At 34.6% G+C, this 19,927-nt stretch overlaps 1 protein-coding gene across 1 annotated transcript in view; it reads right to left on the bottom strand.

Annotated features, from left to right (window-relative positions):
* Positions 1–13,905, bottom strand: part of LOC132703035 (roundabout homolog 3) — a 292,435-nt gene extending 278,530 nt beyond the window's left edge. Inside the window, exon 1 of the mRNA XM_060672056.1 lies at positions 13,631–13,905. Within this exon, the coding sequence (XP_060528039.1) occupies positions 13,631–13,694 (64 nt within the window). The 5' untranslated portion in view covers positions 13,695–13,905. The remainder of the gene's footprint in view (positions 1–13,630) is intronic.
* Between the last annotated feature and the right edge of the window lie 6,022 nt (positions 13,906–19,927).

The raw sequence follows: 19,927 nt of genomic DNA, 5'->3' as shown, positions 1-19,927 counted from the left end.
ACCCAGCAGGAAAGAGACCCTTAGGAAGACCAAGGCTCAGATGGAGGGACAATATCGAAGAGGATGTAAAAATCTTGGGAGTACGGAACTGGAAGGAGGTTGTGTTGGACAGGGACAGATGGAGACGAGTCGTAGATGCAGCTAAGACCCACGAAGGCTTGTGACGCTACGGAAAAAAAAAAATTAGGAGGCTTGGGAAAGATGAAACTGGTGTTAAATGTGGCAGAACTACCTTATGGTACCTTCAACATATGGGTTTTATATTTAAAAAAATTGACAAAAGGCAAGTTTTAATAGAATCTTTTAGAATTCGGAAATGGCGACTGGAATATCTAGAAAAAATTAGGATTTACAGAGAACAACTAAGGCCAATTATTTACTTGAATGAAACCTGGTTCGACACTTATGACACCCCGGAAAAGGGTTGGGTTGATTCAACTGATAAGTGTAAAACAAACGCGCCATCAAAACGAGGTAAAAGAATAACTATTTTGCACGATGGCACTAAAAATGGTTGGATTCCAAATGGACTTTCTCTGTCTGCGAAAAATTTTAAAGATTCTTCTCTGGACTACCACGAAGTCTGTCTCCAAGAAACACTTGTTTATAAATAAATAAATAGAGCACTATAAAATAAAATGGGTATATATATATATATATATATATATATATATATATATATATATATATATATATATACAAAATACACATTTCACTCTTTTATACACAGACTTCTTAATAGGCCACTCTCAACAGAAAATTACAACAAAGAACTTAATATCATTAAACAAATTGCATTGAACAACGGCTACAATCCGTCCATTATCGATAAACAGAACACGAACAATTAAAAACAATTACAAACATAGGAGAACCCAGTGAAAAAGTTTCAAAACATTGGTCAAAATGTGGTTTAAAAATGGCTCTCAGAACAAACAACACGATAGGGAAATTTTTAAAAAACAATAAAACGAAATGTCCAAAATCTCAAAAATCCGGTGTCTACAGGTTGAAATGCGGATCATGTCCTAAAATTTATATCGGACAAACAGGTAGATCCTTCAAGGAACGCATTAACGAACATAAAAGAGCGTTTAAAAACAATAGTCTAGATTCTAATTATGCTACAGACTTAAACACAGAAAAACACATTTTTAACGACAATTTTGATATTTTACATAAAGCCATAAAAAGCAGAAAATTAAATTTATTGAAAGCCATTGAGATTAACAAATATTAACGATCAACTAGATTTAAATACCTCTCCTTTATTGAACTTCAATTCTCACGACAACATTAATACAAATTTTATTGCCATTTTTCGGTATATAAAGTAGCAGGTAGTTTGTAAATATTACATTTGATAAAGACACGGTGTTGTCGCAACAATTGTCATGTAAAAATATATAATTTCTTGAAAATCTGTATTTATTTTAATAAATGGATTTTCATTAAGTAAAAGCCACCTCAGTTCAACGGTCCTGGAATAGTTACGGGTAATGGTCTGCTGGGCAGGTTTGGGTTTATCCGGCTTCAAAAACATCCCGAAAGTTCGTCACGGAGAACAGAGAACAGACGCTTTCGATTTGAAAGTTGGTTTCAAGCCGGGCTTACGGCCGGGCCTACGATTTGCGAATTGGCAACACGGTAGTGCATTTCGGGTGCTCATTGGCGTGCCGTCCCCGGAGACTGTCAAAACAATCCAATTAAAACCGCTAAACTATTCTCGGATGGACGCGACAGACGAAATCGCTCCGTATGACAACTTTATCCGCGACGGATAAAACGGCGTTAATTCGACGGATGGTGGATGACGTGGCGTTCCCAGAATAAACACCAGACAGAAGCGACAGTGTCCGAATAGGCTCGGCCAAATATCTGACGTCACGTCTTGCGAAACTAATTTATTTTGATCTTTTGCCCTCCTTTTTTTTTATTTATATTTTAATTTCAAGACAGACTTCAATACACACGATACGTTATAAAAAGGGTGGGTAGAACTTTGAGACAGACCATAATTGCAATCAAATCATGAATACTTTCCTGTATATTTTCCTTACGTTTGGCTATAAATTTAAAAAATTAAAAATTAAATTTAAAAAAAATTAAATTTTAAATTTATTGTCAATGAGGAATATTTTAAGTATGGTGTTGATATAATACATATTATTAGGTAAGTATTTTCAGTATGGTAATGATTATAATATAAATATTATAGTAGAATTTTTATTAAACTTATTATTATGAGGAAATATTTTAAGTATGGTATTTTATTATTATTATTATTATTATTATTATATATTTTATTATTATTATATATTTATTATATATATATATATATATATATATATATATATATATATATATATATATATATATATATATATATATATATATATATGAATTATTAAAATGTTATAGTTGACTTTTTTAAAACCTAATATTATAAAAAAATGTTTTAAATGTGCTATTTATTAAAATAATCATCATTAAAGAATTATTTAAACTGGAATTTTAATTATATATATTATTAATAAAATAAATAACATTTTAACCATTATGATTATTACAATAATTATTATTGAGAAAATGTTTTAAGCACATTTCTTATTAGACTTAGAGAAGTATAATCATTAATATATTAGAGTAGTATTTTTATTAAACTTATTATTATGAAATAACATTCTAATTATGGTATTTATCATAATAATTATCATTACGGAAATATTTTGAGTATAATATTTATTATAATAGTAATTTATTATTATTATATTAGGTATATGTTATAGAATAAATTTTTATTGTATTTATTGTTATTATTTTAATTAGAGTATTAACTGTAATAATAAAAAATATTAAAATATTAGAGTAGAATTTATATTAAACCTATTATTATGGGAATATGTTTTAGGTATGGTGTTTATTAAAATAATTATCATTAAGGAATTATTTAAGGTGGAATTTTTATTATAGTGATTGTTAAGGAGAAATATTTTAAGTACTGCATTCATTATAATAATTATTATTAAGCAAATGTTTGAAGTAAAATTTTTATTATATTTATAAATACGGAGAAACAAATAATTAAATATTATAGTAGAGTTTCTGTTAAACTTATTATGAAGAGAAATTGTTTTAAGTCTAATATTTATTATAATATTAATTTATTATTATTCTATTAGGGAAATATTCTAGAATAGAATTTCTATTGCATGTATGGATAAGGAGGAACATTTTAAATGCATTTTTAATTACATGTATTATTTAAAAGCAATACAAATACGCGACCAAAGCAATACCACTTCGTCACATTGTTGTGAATCGCGTAATAAATATACCTGTGCAGCTTTATCGGTCGTACAAAATTTAACGGTGCACGCCGTATTATTTCAATACTGGGAAACGACCGAAACGAGTCAATTCCTGTTGATGACGTCCCGTCGATCGCGGATTTGACACCTTTTTGGCGATACGCTTCTGTCGATATTTACACTTTAACGGCAGATGTTCTGCACTATAACGGTCGCACTAACGTACTTGGTTCGTCCATTATAAACGTTACTCTTCTTTAACGTTTTTATTTTGAATTTTAGAGAAAAACAAATTAGTACAAAAGGTGCAGATGTAGATTTAATATTTCGCTCTTGTTTATATACAGGGTGTGCCAAAAACACATACTATATAAGTTATATTTTATTATTGTGTTTCAAAAAGAAGTCCGTTTACGAAACTAAATTTTTTCAACTTTTTTTTTTTTTAATTTATTTCGTGGTATTTACAATAAAACAATTGTTTTCACACGTGCACTATAAAGTATAAGATATCAAAAGATATAACAGTCTAAGCATCATAATACTAATAAATAAGCAAATTCAACTAATCAAAAATATAAAACACATAAAACTAACCAAAAGCAAACTCGAGATATTCTTGTATATCGTAGACAGCCATTTCAAGTAGATAGTAGATTTTAATTTGATATAAACGCATTAAAACTTACATCCCTTAATTTGTTGGGTAATTTATTATACAAGACAGGACCGTAATAGTTATGAAAGCACCTGCTATGAGTCAATCTTGTAAAAGGCAATCTTATATCAGTTGTACCACGGGTGTTATCTTCGTGGATTTTAGTATTTGTCGCATAGAGATTAGCATTCCTCTTCACGTAAATAAGACACAATAAAATATAATGACTGGGCAACGTCAGAATACGGAGGCCAATAAAATATGGTCATACGTCATCGGCATATCCTATTCCCGACAATACTCTCACCAATCTCCTCTGTAAAGAAAATACACGATATGTATGAGCAGAATGGCCCCCTATAAGTAAACAGTAAGAACATTTAGAGACAAAAAGCGAGTGGTAAACCAACATTAACATAGACCGAGGTACAACATGGTTCAGTGATTTAATTAAAAATATATCGCCGGTAATCCTATTACATAATTTGTCTACATGTTAGATGTGGATCAAAATAAAACCCTAAAAACCATTTGCTGTGTTTTTTTTGCTAGTTAAGACTGAGTAAATTGCAACTGCACCAATTATATATATCAGACATTCCATTACTTAACTTATTATTTAAAGATAGGAGATTGCAGTCGTTATATATTACAACCGTATCGTCAGCGAACAGTAAGATAGTCCCTTGATCAATATCAGTCAGTCTTATGTCGTTTATGTATATTAAGAATTGCACTGGGTCAAGCGTGGAGCCTTGTGGAACACCAGAGGTGTTGATTTTTACCTGAGACTTCGTTCCGTCATACAGTACGTATTGATAAGAATAGAATATTGTTGGATTTATTGTAATATTTTATATTTAATGAAAGCAATTAAGCAAGAAACTATTAGTGGTGCTGACAATATATCAGGGATTCTACGTCAAACTAACCAAAACTAACCAGAATATCGTTTGGATCTAATTTTTTTTTTTAAGTCTTCAACGAAAGGATTAAGTGCGAAACAATTAGTTTTTCGTGTAAAGGATTTAATATGGAGAACCAATGGTCTCTAGAGTGTGTAGAAATGAAGAATTTTAGAATCATGAGCGGTTGTTTAGAATACACTCGACATTTGAAATGATTTCATCTCTCGGGATAATACGTGGGACAAGAACGTAGTTTGAACCTATTGGAAGGATTGATGTTCCTACCTCAGAAAGTTGGTGCGATGATACTTTCACCAAAGTCACTGGTGGTTGAGTTTGAAGGTCTCCTTTGTGTTGAAGTTAATTTTTCAAATTCTTCAGTGGGAGACGCCAAACGTAGATTTTCATCTTTGTCATGACGTAATATCAAATTCATCCGCAACCAAACTCTGGAGGAATCCATTATTGCGAAAAAAGTATAAAAGAATAATCTTTCAAACTGATAAAAAGTAAAATAAATAAACACCAATTTGTTGATTAGGAATATAGCGCTGCGGCCTGACATAGATGCTGCTCCCGTATGACGATAAAATTTTGTCTTTTTTTAAATATATATCTCAGTAGGCTGCGAAAAAAAATTGAAGTCTTGCGTCAAATAGTTTTTTGTTAACAGCATTTTAAACAAGACGTGTCCCAAAAAATGTCGCAAATAACGCAAATTGAGTATAGAGCAGTCATAAATTTTTTGACAAAAGAAGGGTTAGCACATAAAATTATTAAAGAAAGGCTGGATGGTGTGTATGGCCAAAGTTCTCCTTCGTATTCTGTAGTGAAAGATAATTCAAGAACTGGTTGACCAGTGGAGGTCATAACGGAAGATATTGTTGCGATTGTGGAAGAGGTGGTATTGAGTTATCGATTAAAGGTCAAGGAAATCTCACAAATCACTAAGCTTTCTGATAAAAATGTTCGTCGAATCCTGCATGATCGGTTAGGTTTGCATAAGGTTAGTGCAAGATGGGTTCCTAAAAACCTTTCGGCTATTCAGTGTCCGTGTCCAGTGTGCGCGGTCATTTTTGGAACTCTGTGGGCCGGAACCGAAGCCTGTGATAGAAACTATTGTGACGGGAGATGAAACTATGGTTATCTATTATGACCGTCTATCGAAAAAGAATCAATGGAGTTGCGTCGTAAGGGTGAAACAGCTCCAAGGAAATTCAGTCAACAAAAAAGGTGATGGCCACGATCTTTTGCGATTGTGAAGGAATTCTTTTGATAGATTTTAAAGAAACTAATACCACTGTCAATGGTAAATATTACGCAACATTATTACATAAATTGCGAGACTGCATATGTGTAAACTGACCAGAGGCGTGCGTCTTTTCCACGATAATGCACCTGTCCATACTGCTGGTGTTGCACAAGCTGTCATTTTAGAGTGTGGATTCCAAAAGATAGATCATCCTCCCTATAGTTCAGATATGGCCCCAGCGACTATTATTTTGTTTGGATATTTGAAAAAGGACTTACGTGGACGGCGGTTTAACGACGAAGTTGCGTTAAAAGAGGCTGTTTTTTGCAGACAAATAAATGTTAATAAAGTGATGTTATAAGTGTATTGAAAAAGTGTATAGAAAAATAATAAAAAAATATTACTCTACTTTGGTTCTTTCATATTCAGGCCGGGAAATTTTGACGCTGCCCTCGTAAATGTTGAAAATCCACCGGTCCATCCATGTTCCTGAATACGTAGTTGATATCCTCTTTTTAATTTACTCTAATGCCATCTATATTATCATGGCGTCCAAACAAAATTCTGTTATTTGAAAACCACCATTAAAAAGTATCTGTAAACATTAAAGAGCAAATATAGAGTAACAAAGAAAAGAACAATTAACAACAAGGTAGCTTATGTCGTTGTATTGCTTTGTCTGCAAGTCCACTCGCAGTGCTTTTATCGATACTATGCAAGTCACCACCTCTTAAAAAGGAGAATATGGCTAGGAAACAGCACCGTATCATATGATGTGAGCAAAAAAAGTTGCTATGGAAATATTTGAGTTTTCCTTATGCGTCTTCCACACATAGCAAATAATTCTAAAAAAAATTGTTATTACTTATTATTATGCATTAACCAAAAGGTTAGGTTAGATTTACTGCTGAAGGAACCAAAAAAAACTCAAATTGATCGAGAGTTGAACGTGGTTCATCTGGTTCTCAGTCAGTCAAATTCTGAATTTTCGTAAATTAAAAAGGGTTAAAAAGGTTCTTCAAATTTTTCCAACACTTTTCTGTAACTTCCGTACGGAATTTAATGGATTTTTTAGACAATTTAAAAATGGTACATTAATCTATTTAACTCAACAAGTTATTTAACAAATCTACCAAGGTAATGTAAAAGGATACTTAATTTTTCATCAGATTCAAAGCGTTATTTTATAGAAATGCTGTATAAATGCGCTCTAATGTCATAAAAATAATATTCAAGAATTCACGAGCACCATATTTTGGTAGTAAGAACATTCCAAGTGGAACTAATAATCCTATTTTCTACGACTGGAAAACTTTTGATCGTACCCCGTATGGACCGCTACCGCAAAGTCATTATGCAAATTTTGTGCCTTCGTGAATAATTTCCCGTTCACGTTTTTCGTTTTGCGCTGTTGCTACAAAACAAAATCAAGCCGGGCATCTCTCTCGTTTCGGGCTAATTCTATTTTTGGTGTTCCGTGTTTAATCGCGAGGGGGTGGGGGGGGCAAGGGTCAGCTTTGGTCACGACGCGGAAGTTTCACAATACTCGTAATCCCAGATGCCTTTTTTTTAGTTACTTTCTTTTCCTTTCAACTAAACTAGAAGCGATAGCCATTTGCATTTTTTTTTATAAATTATTATGTATCTATTTCATCTCTCTTAACAAAATCGGTATCTATATTCGTTTTTTTTTTCAAATTTTATATTGTTCTCAAGGTTTTTTCATCGTTTCTTTGAGAGTTTTAAGCTTGTGAAAATCACATGGCCATAAGTCTGCATAGTAAGGTGGATGAAGCATTTTCCAGTCCATTTCCATAGTCGCCTCTAATTCCTTTTGAGTGAAATACCTCGGAAATGCCATATTTTACGCACTATAACGTTCACTGCACAAGGCACAAACTAATACTAAAGAACACGCTAATTGTTGGATGTTTATTCTACATGCGGTGACTTGTTTAGACTTGCAATAACAAAGTTTTGTTTTACAGATAAAACCAGTGGTGCATTCACGCACCAGTAAATATTTTCAAAAAATATGTACGTTTTCTGCGACGTAATCTACATGCTTATAGACTTAACAAAAATGGCAATACAATTCCAAAATATTTTTTTTTTACTATTTTTGATTTACTTGAAAATGGGATACCAATTTATGTATCGCTTGTGTTAACTTTTGAACTCATATATAAGATCTTTCCTTTACACATTTAATAGTGATAATAATACTTTTGGCAAGGATTCTAAAAACATGAAAATATATATGGTGTTCCGTTTAAAACATTTAAAACTAACTTATCGAACACCCCGTATATATAAAAAATAAATAATTTTAAATTTTAATTTAAACCATAAAGCTTTCGCATAAACTCTTTTCTTCTGAAATCAGTAGTTCCTGAGAAAAAGTACCCACCCTATACCTCTGTCACAGTTCTAACGTGTCAACTTTCACACCGCAAGAGAGATCACGGCGCATAGGTCGGCAAAAGAGACAAAAACGCGCGACACCGACGGAGCTCAACGTTACGAATAGAGGCACGAATCAAGGTGCCAACTCCCGACGGAAACCATTTAATAAACTCTCGGCAAATCGAATTAGGTGGGTCCGATATATGCACCTATAGGACGAAAACTACTTGCGTGAAAATCGAAAATCTTGCAAAGAGCCGGAGTCACGGTGGCCAAAGCGGTAGTTCGAGGAAACGAAAAGCGAGATGGAAAAACCACTCAACAATTCCGTAACGTATGGATCTACCATTTTTCGGATATATATATATATATATATATATATATATATATATATATATATATATATATATATATTTATATATATATTCTAACGTATTGATTCACGGATGGAAAAATGTGATGACACTATATTCCGGGATATCATCCGTTCGCTCGTTGAACTCCGACTGGAATCCTGCAAATCCTGCATCCGACTGGAATCCTGCAGACGTTTCGCCAAAATCTCACTTGGCATCTTCAATGTTCGCGCTCCGAAAACACTTCGAAGTGTTTTGGATAATGCCATTCAAGAACAATTGGTCACTTTCTTATATCTATGAACAGACTATACATCCGATAATTGGAGAGTTTTCTCCAAAATGAAGGGAGATTCAATCAAACTTCTTACGTTATAAAGAAATAATAAATCAAACTTCGTTCTACGATTTTCCAAAGACTGCGTACAATAGAAATTAAGGTTCTCAATATAACTAAAAATGTCTCTGTCTATTAAATCTAGAATGTACAGCATTTGCAAATTTTCGTTGTACACTCTCCAGCCGTTCGATATATTTAAAATACAGACTAGGATAGCATATTCAACCCAACAATGTTTTCTAGGTGCATATTAAAAAGAAGCCCCGAATCTAATGTAATACAGAATCTGAAAAGTTCAGTTTTTACTTACCTATCAATTGTGGTAATTTTTTGTAAACAAAACACAGTGACATTTCTCAGGATTAACAAAAAAATGGCAAACAATAAGAGACCCAAAAGTAACTCCTGAGATACCTCCGAAGTCGTATTTGTACTGTTTGATTTTATCCCATTTAGCACATCCTGAGATCGTCTGTACCATATGGCTATTAGACATATAGAGGCCCTGCCTATGTTAATTGTACAGGAATGACATCTAACCAGACGAACTGTATGAGCTTTACTGAGCTTCCAATAGCTAGCACACGAATCTTTATAATACCAGCCTCCTGTTCCAATTTTATTCATAAAGCTAAACGGTAGCTCTACGGTTATGGATCCTATACTAGATGGTGTTTTATTGCCAACTGTGACTGGAGAATTTTTACTACCTTATTATATCATCTTCTGGACTTATATCGACTCCAAGAATATTTTTTGCGGACATCGAAACTTAGTCATAGAGAGACCATCTAGTTCATCGAGGTCTTCCCATGCATTGATATTAAGCTCCTTCTACAAAGCTTCATATTTAGAACATTGCCCAGTCTACATCTAAATTTTCTTTAAATTTCCTCTTCATATCAGTGTACGAGATTATGTCGGAAGCGTAGTTACTATTATTATAACCTCTGTAAAAAGATTTTGGTAATGCAATCCTTCCTTTTCTAATACATAGAAAGAGCATTCAATGAGAGCTTGAATATCTTCTGAGGCGCGCGACTTGCTACTTGCAAAATCGCGGTTTGAAATGGAACATTTCCGCAATAAAAAAAATGCGTTTATATTTTTGTCGAATATTACCTCGCATCGCACTTCCCGCTTGGATCAACATTTAAGACACCATGCCGAGAGAGAATATATGATATTCATCTTCTAAGATGTTCTTTTCATGTTTCTTTTTCTACCTCGCTTATCGACACGTTCTTGCCTTTCTGACAGAGCTTTTCCACCACAGAACACGCCGGAAGGAGGGGAAAAGACGAAAATTTCCAGCCGGCTGTGAAACGATTGACCGGCACAAAATGGTGCCCCAAAGGAACGAAAATAAATGAATTCCATAAGTTAATATTTTCCATAAGTTAATATTTGTTGAAGTCCATATGTAAAAAAGCTTAAAAGAGAAAATGACCAAGTTTTCCTGATATCATTGCTCCGAAATTTCCTTTTTCATTTATCGTTCAAGTTTTGCAGTATATTTGCAGTAGATTAACCAAAACCTATTCAATATGTATTTCCACTAAAATAAAGTTACAGAAATAATTGAATTTTATATTTGTTCATAAATCTTTAAATATTAATAGCTGAAAACTGTTAATATTTTTTCTCATTGTTTGAGAACAGTGATAATAAAAGTGCATGGAATCAGAACTAAAATCGGATGCTATGGCGGTGTGCCGAATTAATCACACTGAAGATGACAAAGTAAATAGATAAATATAATTGTCAAATGCCTTGAAATTCTGATCTGTCCGTAATTGGAGATTTGAGGCCTATAAGCCTCTCGAAGATTTTGTCCAAAATTTTGAATTTTTTTTTATAAAAACAGATAAATCAATACGAGGTGTGTTCAAAAAGTAGCTTTTATCAAAACGTATTCATGGGTATCTTGAGTTTCGGGAACAGGGTCGCAAGGGGTTATATCTGGGGAGTATGGTGGCTGAGGCATGATTGTCGTTTTGTTTTTGGCCAAAAAGTGGGGCACAAGCAACGAAAAAACTAATTTTACCCTTAAACAAAATGTTCTATGAATTGCTAGTCCAAAGAATCTAAATAGTGACTGACTTTCTGAAATCCAACCCTAAGAGTTTGTAAAATATGTAAAAATCGTTCTCTTCTAAATATGCTACTACAAAAAGGTATTCTGGCGTAAACTGTTGGATAAGAAATAAGGATATCGCAACCATACTTAACATAACCCCGATAAATGCGGTACTCTTCCACTGTGGGATCTGCCCACGTGTGCCCACTATCCTTAATATTAGCTCATCGGTAAAAAAGAGCTTGAAAAAATCTATGGGTTTTGTGGTCCTACCATTTTAACCACGGAAGTAAGTAGAATCCTGTCTGGTACCTTATCGTGGCATGTGGCTTCCTGCCATGGACTAAAGTTACCTTGTTGTGTTATATTCTCGTTTTCGTCACTGCTGCATGAACTTGATTGTAAAGGTTCGGTTCTCTGTCTTAGTACCTAACTATAATATCACTACTACTACTAGAGTCACTTTGGATACTAATATTACCACTATCCAATTTTCAGGCGAGTCAATATAAAATTCATCGTCACTACAAAATTTCTTGGGCATTCTTTACTCGTAACTTGATGTTTTTTCATTAGTAGCTTTAATGGGGTTAACATTTGGAGATTGTGGTGGACATTGTGGATCATCCAGTAATGTACAAACGTAGCAGTGTGTTTAGGATCGTTATCTCGTTGCAACAAATAACGCCACTCGAGGTTCAAGTTTTTCAACAATTTGGTTTAAATTATTCTTTGGGATGTTCAAATAGCCATGTTTTTTCCTTCAAACTTTATCTCGACCATCTGACCCAAAAAGATTAACTGTTGTTTCCTTGGTAAAGATAACGTTTCCCCAAAACTCCCTGGTTTTGTTCATGTGTTTCCAAACTTCTTTTCGGTTTTTTTTTTTCCGAAATTAATGGTGACATTTTTCAGCGCTCATTTTGCTTTTTGCTCATTTGTTTAAGCAAAATTTGGTAGAAGCTGACTTCATAAAATATGGATAATTTATTTATTTCAACGGCTGAGGCAATTTACAAAGAAAATGTAACAATATAAATATAATATCAATAGCAACATGACAAAAGAACGACTTAGATAACAAGTTTTTTAAATAACCATATACTAGTTTGGCGGCAAAATTTCCCGGCCTGGCATAGATGCACCTCCAGTATCACGATGAAACTTCTCCTTTTAAGCTGCGAAAAAAAAAGGAAGTCTTGCGTCAAATAGTTATTTATTGACAGCATTTTAAACAAGACGCGTCCAAAAAAATTTCGCAAATGACGCAAATTGAGTATAGAGCAGTCATAAAGTTTTTGACAAAAAAAGGGTTAGCACCTAAAATTATTAAAGAAAGGCTGGATGGTGGGTACGGCCAAAATTCTTCTTCGTATTATGTAGTGAAAGAATGGGCAAAACGTTTTCGAATGGGGCAGGAGTCCCTTGAAGATGATTCAAGAACTGGTCGACCAGTGGAGGTCATAACGGAAGATATTGTTGCGATTGTGGAAGAGGTGGTATTCAGTCATCGACGTTTAAAGGTCAAGGAAATCTCAGAAATTAATAAGCTTTCTGATACAAGTATTCGTCGAATATGATGATGATCATTTAGGTTTTTTTTTGGGATAGATGGTCTGGAAATTAGAAGAACCTACTTCGATATCTTGACGTTTTATAAAATTTTGAACGGTGTATATACTGTCCGGCTCTCCCCCAGTCCATTGATTTTAACATCTATCAAAAATGGCTATTTTTCTACTTTAACTCCAACCTTGAGGTTATTTAACAGTTGCCCTCTCGATATCTTTGCTTAAAAAGCTTGTTCTCTAAGTTATTGTTTTGTGATGTTGCTATTTATATTATATTTATCTTTGTAAATTGGCTCGGCCGTTGAAATGAATAAATAAATAAATAAGTAAACAATTTTTTCTGAGATCCCTACAATAATTAACGGTTCTACCTGCAGTTCTGAATAGTGATTTATTCAAGTGTTTAGAGACTTATTTGACATAGTTTCCTGCTTCTAAAACTGCCAAATAAAGTGTCTTAAATGATTTTTATGTTATTTTAATTACCTTTAATGAGATTGCCGATATTTACTTGAGATATATTTTTCATTGAATGTAAGTGAAAGAAGAAACTAAAAGAAAACTGAAATATACTATATGAACGGAGTCTTTTTTGACCGACTGTACACCACCAGACATAAAATACGTAAACAGGTCCTCAGCGAAGGTTCAAGATGGCAATTTAGAAATATTAGAAACGAGCTTAGTGGATGACCTGAACCTGCTGTAATGATAAGACATGGTGTGCCGCCTTAACATTCTGACTTACATGAAACGCCGACGACCAAGCAGCAGCCCAGCAGCAACGCGGAAACTCCAAACGCCGGCCGCATCTCGGCGTCTCGAAAAGTCTCGAAAATATCCCAGAAAATTCGACGCACAACCGTCACTTTCAATCTACGCGCGGACAGTTCGACGGACGCGTGCGACGACACGAAATGTCATTCTCGATCTATCAAACGTCATTCGAGGCCTGTCGCGATGTTTTTTACGTGACGCGCGAGGGAGCCCACGGCACACTACGATCGCCGTTCCCGAGCGAAATGCGGACTCTACGTTGTACGGCGAAATGTGCGGAAAATGCGCGCGTGCTGCCGATAAAAGCAGGAGCGAGAGGGCGCGAGACCGAGACGGCATGAGGACGCTCAACAAGCGTATGAAGTTTTCATTGCCGATGTATGGGGAAGGCGGTTGTTGGACCGGGTCAGGGAAGTAGGCGCGGAGTGCTTAGATATTTGGTGTTTGGTAACGGAAAATTGGAGACTGTGTCTAAGGGAAGATCGATCGTGTTTACGGTGAGAGAACGGGCGTCGCGCATTGGGCCATGGAAATCGTACGCATTTGACTAATAATATTAAAAACAATACAATACAATTATTATGCAAAAAAACTCTATATTTACAAACAGTTCTAATTAAATCATGAAAACCGTTTAATAAAAATAAATAGTTTTGGAATAACTATATTTAAGTAAATAAAAAAAAAATAATACGGGGTGCCTCAAAAGTAACAATTTAACAAAAAAAGGTAATTTATTTAATATAGATTAAAGCAAAATATTGTTATCGAATTTTTCAAAATATTTAAGGTTGTTTGCTTGAAAGAAGCGTAATAAAACAGGGTTTTTATACATCAAGATATTAGCTTCAATCTATATCATATTTATTTGGGGTTTGACAATAAATCATCTCTGTCCTTATCAGTAAATCCCACAGGGCGTTTCAAATATGTAATTCATTAAATTCGTATTTTTTTCCATGGTTAGTATAGGACTTGAAAATTAGAATTTAGTGTTAAGAATAGAATAGAATTATTGCCTGCTAACAGTAGACGATCGTTTTAGATCGCAGCTTTTGGTCTTAATTAAAAAAGTATCATTTTGACAAACTTACTAGTGGAGCGGATATTCATTCGGTTAATACTCGCCATAGGGGGCGGTTCCCAAACATACTTCAGCACAGTTCCAGCGCAGTTTCACTTACAATGCTATCAAGGCTTACAAGAAACTCCAACTAATATCAGTCACCTCACTAACTTCATTCAAACAAAAACTTAAACAATACGCTTATTACAATAGAGACCGATCATAAAACTAGTAACTATCAGATTGTATATATGTATTTCTTTTTCGAATTCACTATAGCAGTGTTAAAATTATTAGAAACGTTTTTTTCACAAACTGACTATGCTATAGTTTGTTTTATAAATAGTGTCATATCCTTTCAAAAATCACTCGCTTTTAATGCGTTAGCGCTAAGCGACGCATTTTTAGATTGGTAGAATGTTAAGAATGCAAGGGTTTCATCCCTATCATTACCAGCATGTCCAAGCCCTCCAACCCCAGGACTTTTTGCCAAGGCTTACTATAATAAAAAATAAAAATAAAAAAAATAATTTGTCGAACTGAGGTGGCTTTTACTTGACAAATTTGTGACAAAATGTGATTTGAAAATAGTTTTCAGAACTAACAACACAATAGAAAAATTTTTAAAAAACAATAAAACGAAATGTCCAAAATCTCAAAAATCGGGTGTCTACAGGTTGAAATGCGGATCTTGTCTTAAAATTTATATTGGACAAACAGGTAGATCCTTCAAGAAACACATTAACGAACATAAAAGAGCTTTCAAAAGTAATAGTCCAGATTTTAATTAAACACTTAAACACAGAAAAAGACATTTTTAATTTTGATATTTTACATACAGAATAGAAAATTAAATTTATTGGAAGCCATGGAGACTGTATTGTATTATGTATCAAATGTATTGCTTAACGGTTAATTAAATTTAAATACCTCTCCATTATTACACTTAAATTCTCACAACATTAATTAAGGTTTTATTGTCATTTTTCGATATATATAGCAGCAGGTAGTTTGCAAATATTATATTTGATAATGACGCGATGTTGTCGAAACAATTGTCATGTGAAAATATATAATTTCGTGAAAAATAATTTGTAATTAAGTTTTCAAAAACATTTTTCTCGAAAACGGTGTGATCGGTGAAAATTTCAGATTTTAAAATTCTGCAGTCCAAATTACGAAAATTCGACAAACAAAAAAATTGGGGCAAATTTTTCCCGCGCCTCCCCTGTGTTACCCCCCCCCCCTCAAGGCGAGTTTTAATTCAAATTCAAATATTATTTCAAAATATTTTCGTGTTTCGAAAATATTTACAAAAAATCGCCATCCACCTTTTCAAATTTAACACCCCCTATGTTAAAAACTAAGACGTTCTGACCCCTAGTTTATATGAACTTTTATCCTTATGCGTGGTTAAAATATTGACGTCTGATTTCGAGACTCCCTGTATAAGCAGGTACAAGTAAAGTTTCGGTTAGGCTCTGAAGAAGATTTATAGACAGTGTCGTAGTAAGTATTTACGTTTCTAAGCGGTGTTGCCAAACGCGACGCATTTTACATTTCCCCAAAGTTCGCTTGTGAAGCGCATACGGTGCGGTATTTTCTGGCAATGTCAAATCGGCCGGTTACATCCGCAAAACCGCACTCGAGGCGTCGAAGCACTTAAAACATGGCGACAACTTCTCGACCGAACTGGGTTTCTATTCAAAGCTCGGCCTTTGTTCGACGGGTAACTTATTAGAGTGGCACGACTCTATGCGGAGACTGAGAGAAAAGCACATGTTGGCTTAAGGCCTCGAACGATATTATGCGCGCGTACATAATGGCGAATGAAATATTTGATGACTTCTCAGCGTTCCAGAACGGAAATGGAACGGGAGGAAAAATAACCCCCCCTGCCCCTTTCGTCCCTTGTACCGCGGGATCTTGTCGAGACAGGTGATTTCTTCGCTTGAGAAATTCGTTCGCAGGGGCGTGGCGGAATAGCTACACCAGGTGTTTACAAAAAAACAGCTTTAATCCATATTATCAAAAGCATAAAAAAAATTTTGCTCTAAAATTATTTATTTTGTTGCACTTAAGAATACATTACATGCGTAAAAAAAAAAGAAAATAAATACTCGAAACATACATAAAAATACTGGTGCGTCAAAGAACCACTGGGGAAAAACATTAAATAATGTTTTTTTTTACAGAAATATAATTAACACAAACATAAGTGCACTACTCACTAGTTGAAATTATTTTAATTGTGCAAAGAACACAAAATCCAACGGTTTAATACGTCTTCAAATGTATTGACAGAATACACCAAAATCGTTAGAGGACTTCGCTTACGTTACAAGTGACCACGTGTGATCGATAATATTGGCGAACGTATGTCTTATGGGATTGGGCAATCCTATTAGGTCATCACACTTAACGAAAACGTAATTACTTTTCTATTGGTAAAAAAACTACAGAAATTATTACCGCAAAAAAGTGGGGAATTACTAAAATCAGTTCAGCTGCAATAGGAAGAATTTAAAGGAAATATTTGCAGGGAATTTTTCAGAATTACCAGGAATATGTCAGGCAGTTAAGTGAATACTACACACAATTTCACATTAATTATATAGAAACGCGTCCTAACAAAAAGTACTGATTTTGTATGTCTGATTGTTGGATTCGGGACATCTTGAGTAGAAAGGATCTTAATTAGTCTCTGACCATTTTCCCAACCCCCAACTATGTCCTTAACTCATAAGTATCACCTCGTAAATAACTATTTAGTACAAGTTTTTGGGTTACATTGCAAGTCCCATTTTTTTTGTAGACGTGCCCATATGTCTGTTTCCTATTTTCGATGTCGCTTATCTAGGTAATTCAATTTACATTGTATTTTTTAGTTTAACAAAAGACGAAATTGTAAGGAAACAATGGATAACATTCCTTTTCGAAAATGGAGCCCCCAGGGAGGCTGGAGTTATAAAAATACCCCTAGCCGTTCTACAAGAGAAAAGAACGGAGTCTGTCTGGCTACTGCGTCTTCCTTACTCAGTCATATGGGGAACTGCTCAATTGTTTCTTCATTATATTCAATGGACGGTTTTTATGCCGTCAGTAAAAATTAGAAAAAAGAGCGGCCCCAGGACGTTACCTTGAGGAACACCCCCTCCAATTACACACCACTCTGAGTGGACTTCATGACTCTTAGAGTCACTCCCTGCCTGATAACTTGGTACGTTCGGATAAAACGTCAAGAAGCGATTGTTTCACGTCATACGGCCATTTTCCGCTAACAACGTTGAATGTTAAACACGCGGTGGCACTAAATCGCTTATCGGGAACACCGTCTGCATAGCGGGTTGCATCATCGTTTTGCTCGACAGTAACCGGAGATAAGTTTATCGGTAATCGGGGGTGGGGTTCCCCCTCCCCAACCCACCCGATTACCCACCGAACGCGAATCAGGTGAAACGCGAATACTTAACGAGTGATTTGATGTTTTGTTAATTGGATTTCGGGTAGCGAGCGAGTTGATATTCGGTAATTCGCTATAGTGAGATCTTGGGCGCCGATCGCGCTGAAATTATGCATAGTGCGGGGCAGCGGGGGGATGGGAGGTTGCCGTGCCACGCTATGTACGGGGTAGTCTAATGGAACTGCGGTTAGGGCAGTGATGGGGAAACTACGGTCCGCGGAAAGACTTAATCCGGTCCGTTTAAGAGTGCCGTCTTGAGAATGTTTGAACAATAAGATTAAAAATTAGGAAACCAATTTGAGAAATTTATCTTCAGAATTTGAAAGGAGATTTCAGGACGTTTAGTATTTTTGAGACCCCATTCAATGTTAATTACGAAAAAGTTGATGCAAAATAGAATTGAACTGTAATACTCTCCTAAAACAAATTTTTTATACAGTACTATTCTAATAATAATAATAATTCCAATCTAATTACTCAAGCAATGAAGATAATGACAATGTTCGGCTCATCTTATAGATGCGAACAAATCTTTTCAACAATGAAGCTTAGGAAAACTTCTTTAAGAGACAGAATTAAAGATGACCACCTTTCATCAGTTTAAGAATTTCTGCTTCGCAAATGGAACCGGACTATGATGAAATTTTGATAAAACAGTCTCAATTTCATTTTTCTCATATAATTGTTTTGCATAAAAAAATTGCAGCTTCCAGAAAATGCCTCAAAAATAAAGATGGATACAAATCCGAAAACACTCGGTATAGACCATAACAACCCATTTAGTGTTTCGTTTTCTTTTACTACATTGGTGCCATTAAGTGCCTAGAAAGAGTGCTGATGGATATAGGCAATGTTCTAAGATGTGGCGAATATCTCTTTTTGCTTTGGCGATAAACTAAAGCTGGCAACGGAACAGACGTCTTTAATGCTAGGCAAATAAAAGCTAAGGTTTGCTTTGTTTATCGAGTGTCTAATTTCACCAGAAAAAAATTCGTTGTTCCTCATAACCTCAACGTAACTTCGTCTCCACCAGTTATAAACGCCTTGGAGTATTTTACGAGTGAAACTCTCGCGTACGAATCCCGTTGCTTAAGATTTCCGTGTTCCGTATTAACCTGAGTAAATATCCAGTTGCGCAGGTAGTAAAACGCTTTCATACACCCCGTCGGAGCAACAAAGCCGCGTAAATACACGTCCGCCTTTTCTTAGTCGAGCGTGCTAGACTAATTTTCCGACAGTACAAATTTCTAATTGTGCCGACCAATCAGAACGCGTAGCTCGTGGCGCCAAATTTAACCCATATTATCCCAAGCATAGAAAAAAAATTAAAAAATACATTTTTGCTCTTTATACTATATGAATGTCTCAAAAAAAAAATAAAAACTCTAAACATACAAAAAAATACTGGTGCGTAAACGAACCACTAGGAAAAAACATTAAATAATGTTTTGGGGCACATAGATGTAACATCATATAATCTATACATAAATATACAAAAGAAAGTTCAAATTCGACAGAAAACAACTAAAACTAGATTGTTTTCCAAATAGAACCTGATTTGATACAAAAAAACGCATAATATTTTATGGTACGTGAGCGCACCACTGGTAATACCCGGTTTCATTTTTGGTTATATTTTACAAAGCATGAAGTATGTAAATGCACATTACACTTATTACAAACGTAAATTATGTGGCCGTGGCGGAGTCTACATCGCCTTCGGGCTTTATTAGCATGAA

This window comes from Cylas formicarius, unplaced genomic scaffold (assembly GCF_029955315.1).
Source record: "Cylas formicarius isolate icCylForm1 unplaced genomic scaffold, icCylForm1.1 PGA_scaffold_6__28_contigs__length_40554024, whole genome shotgun sequence".
Classification (NCBI taxonomy): Eukaryota; Metazoa; Arthropoda; class Insecta; order Coleoptera; family Brentidae; genus Cylas; species Cylas formicarius.
This window is presented reverse-complemented; position numbering and strand designations above follow the sequence as displayed.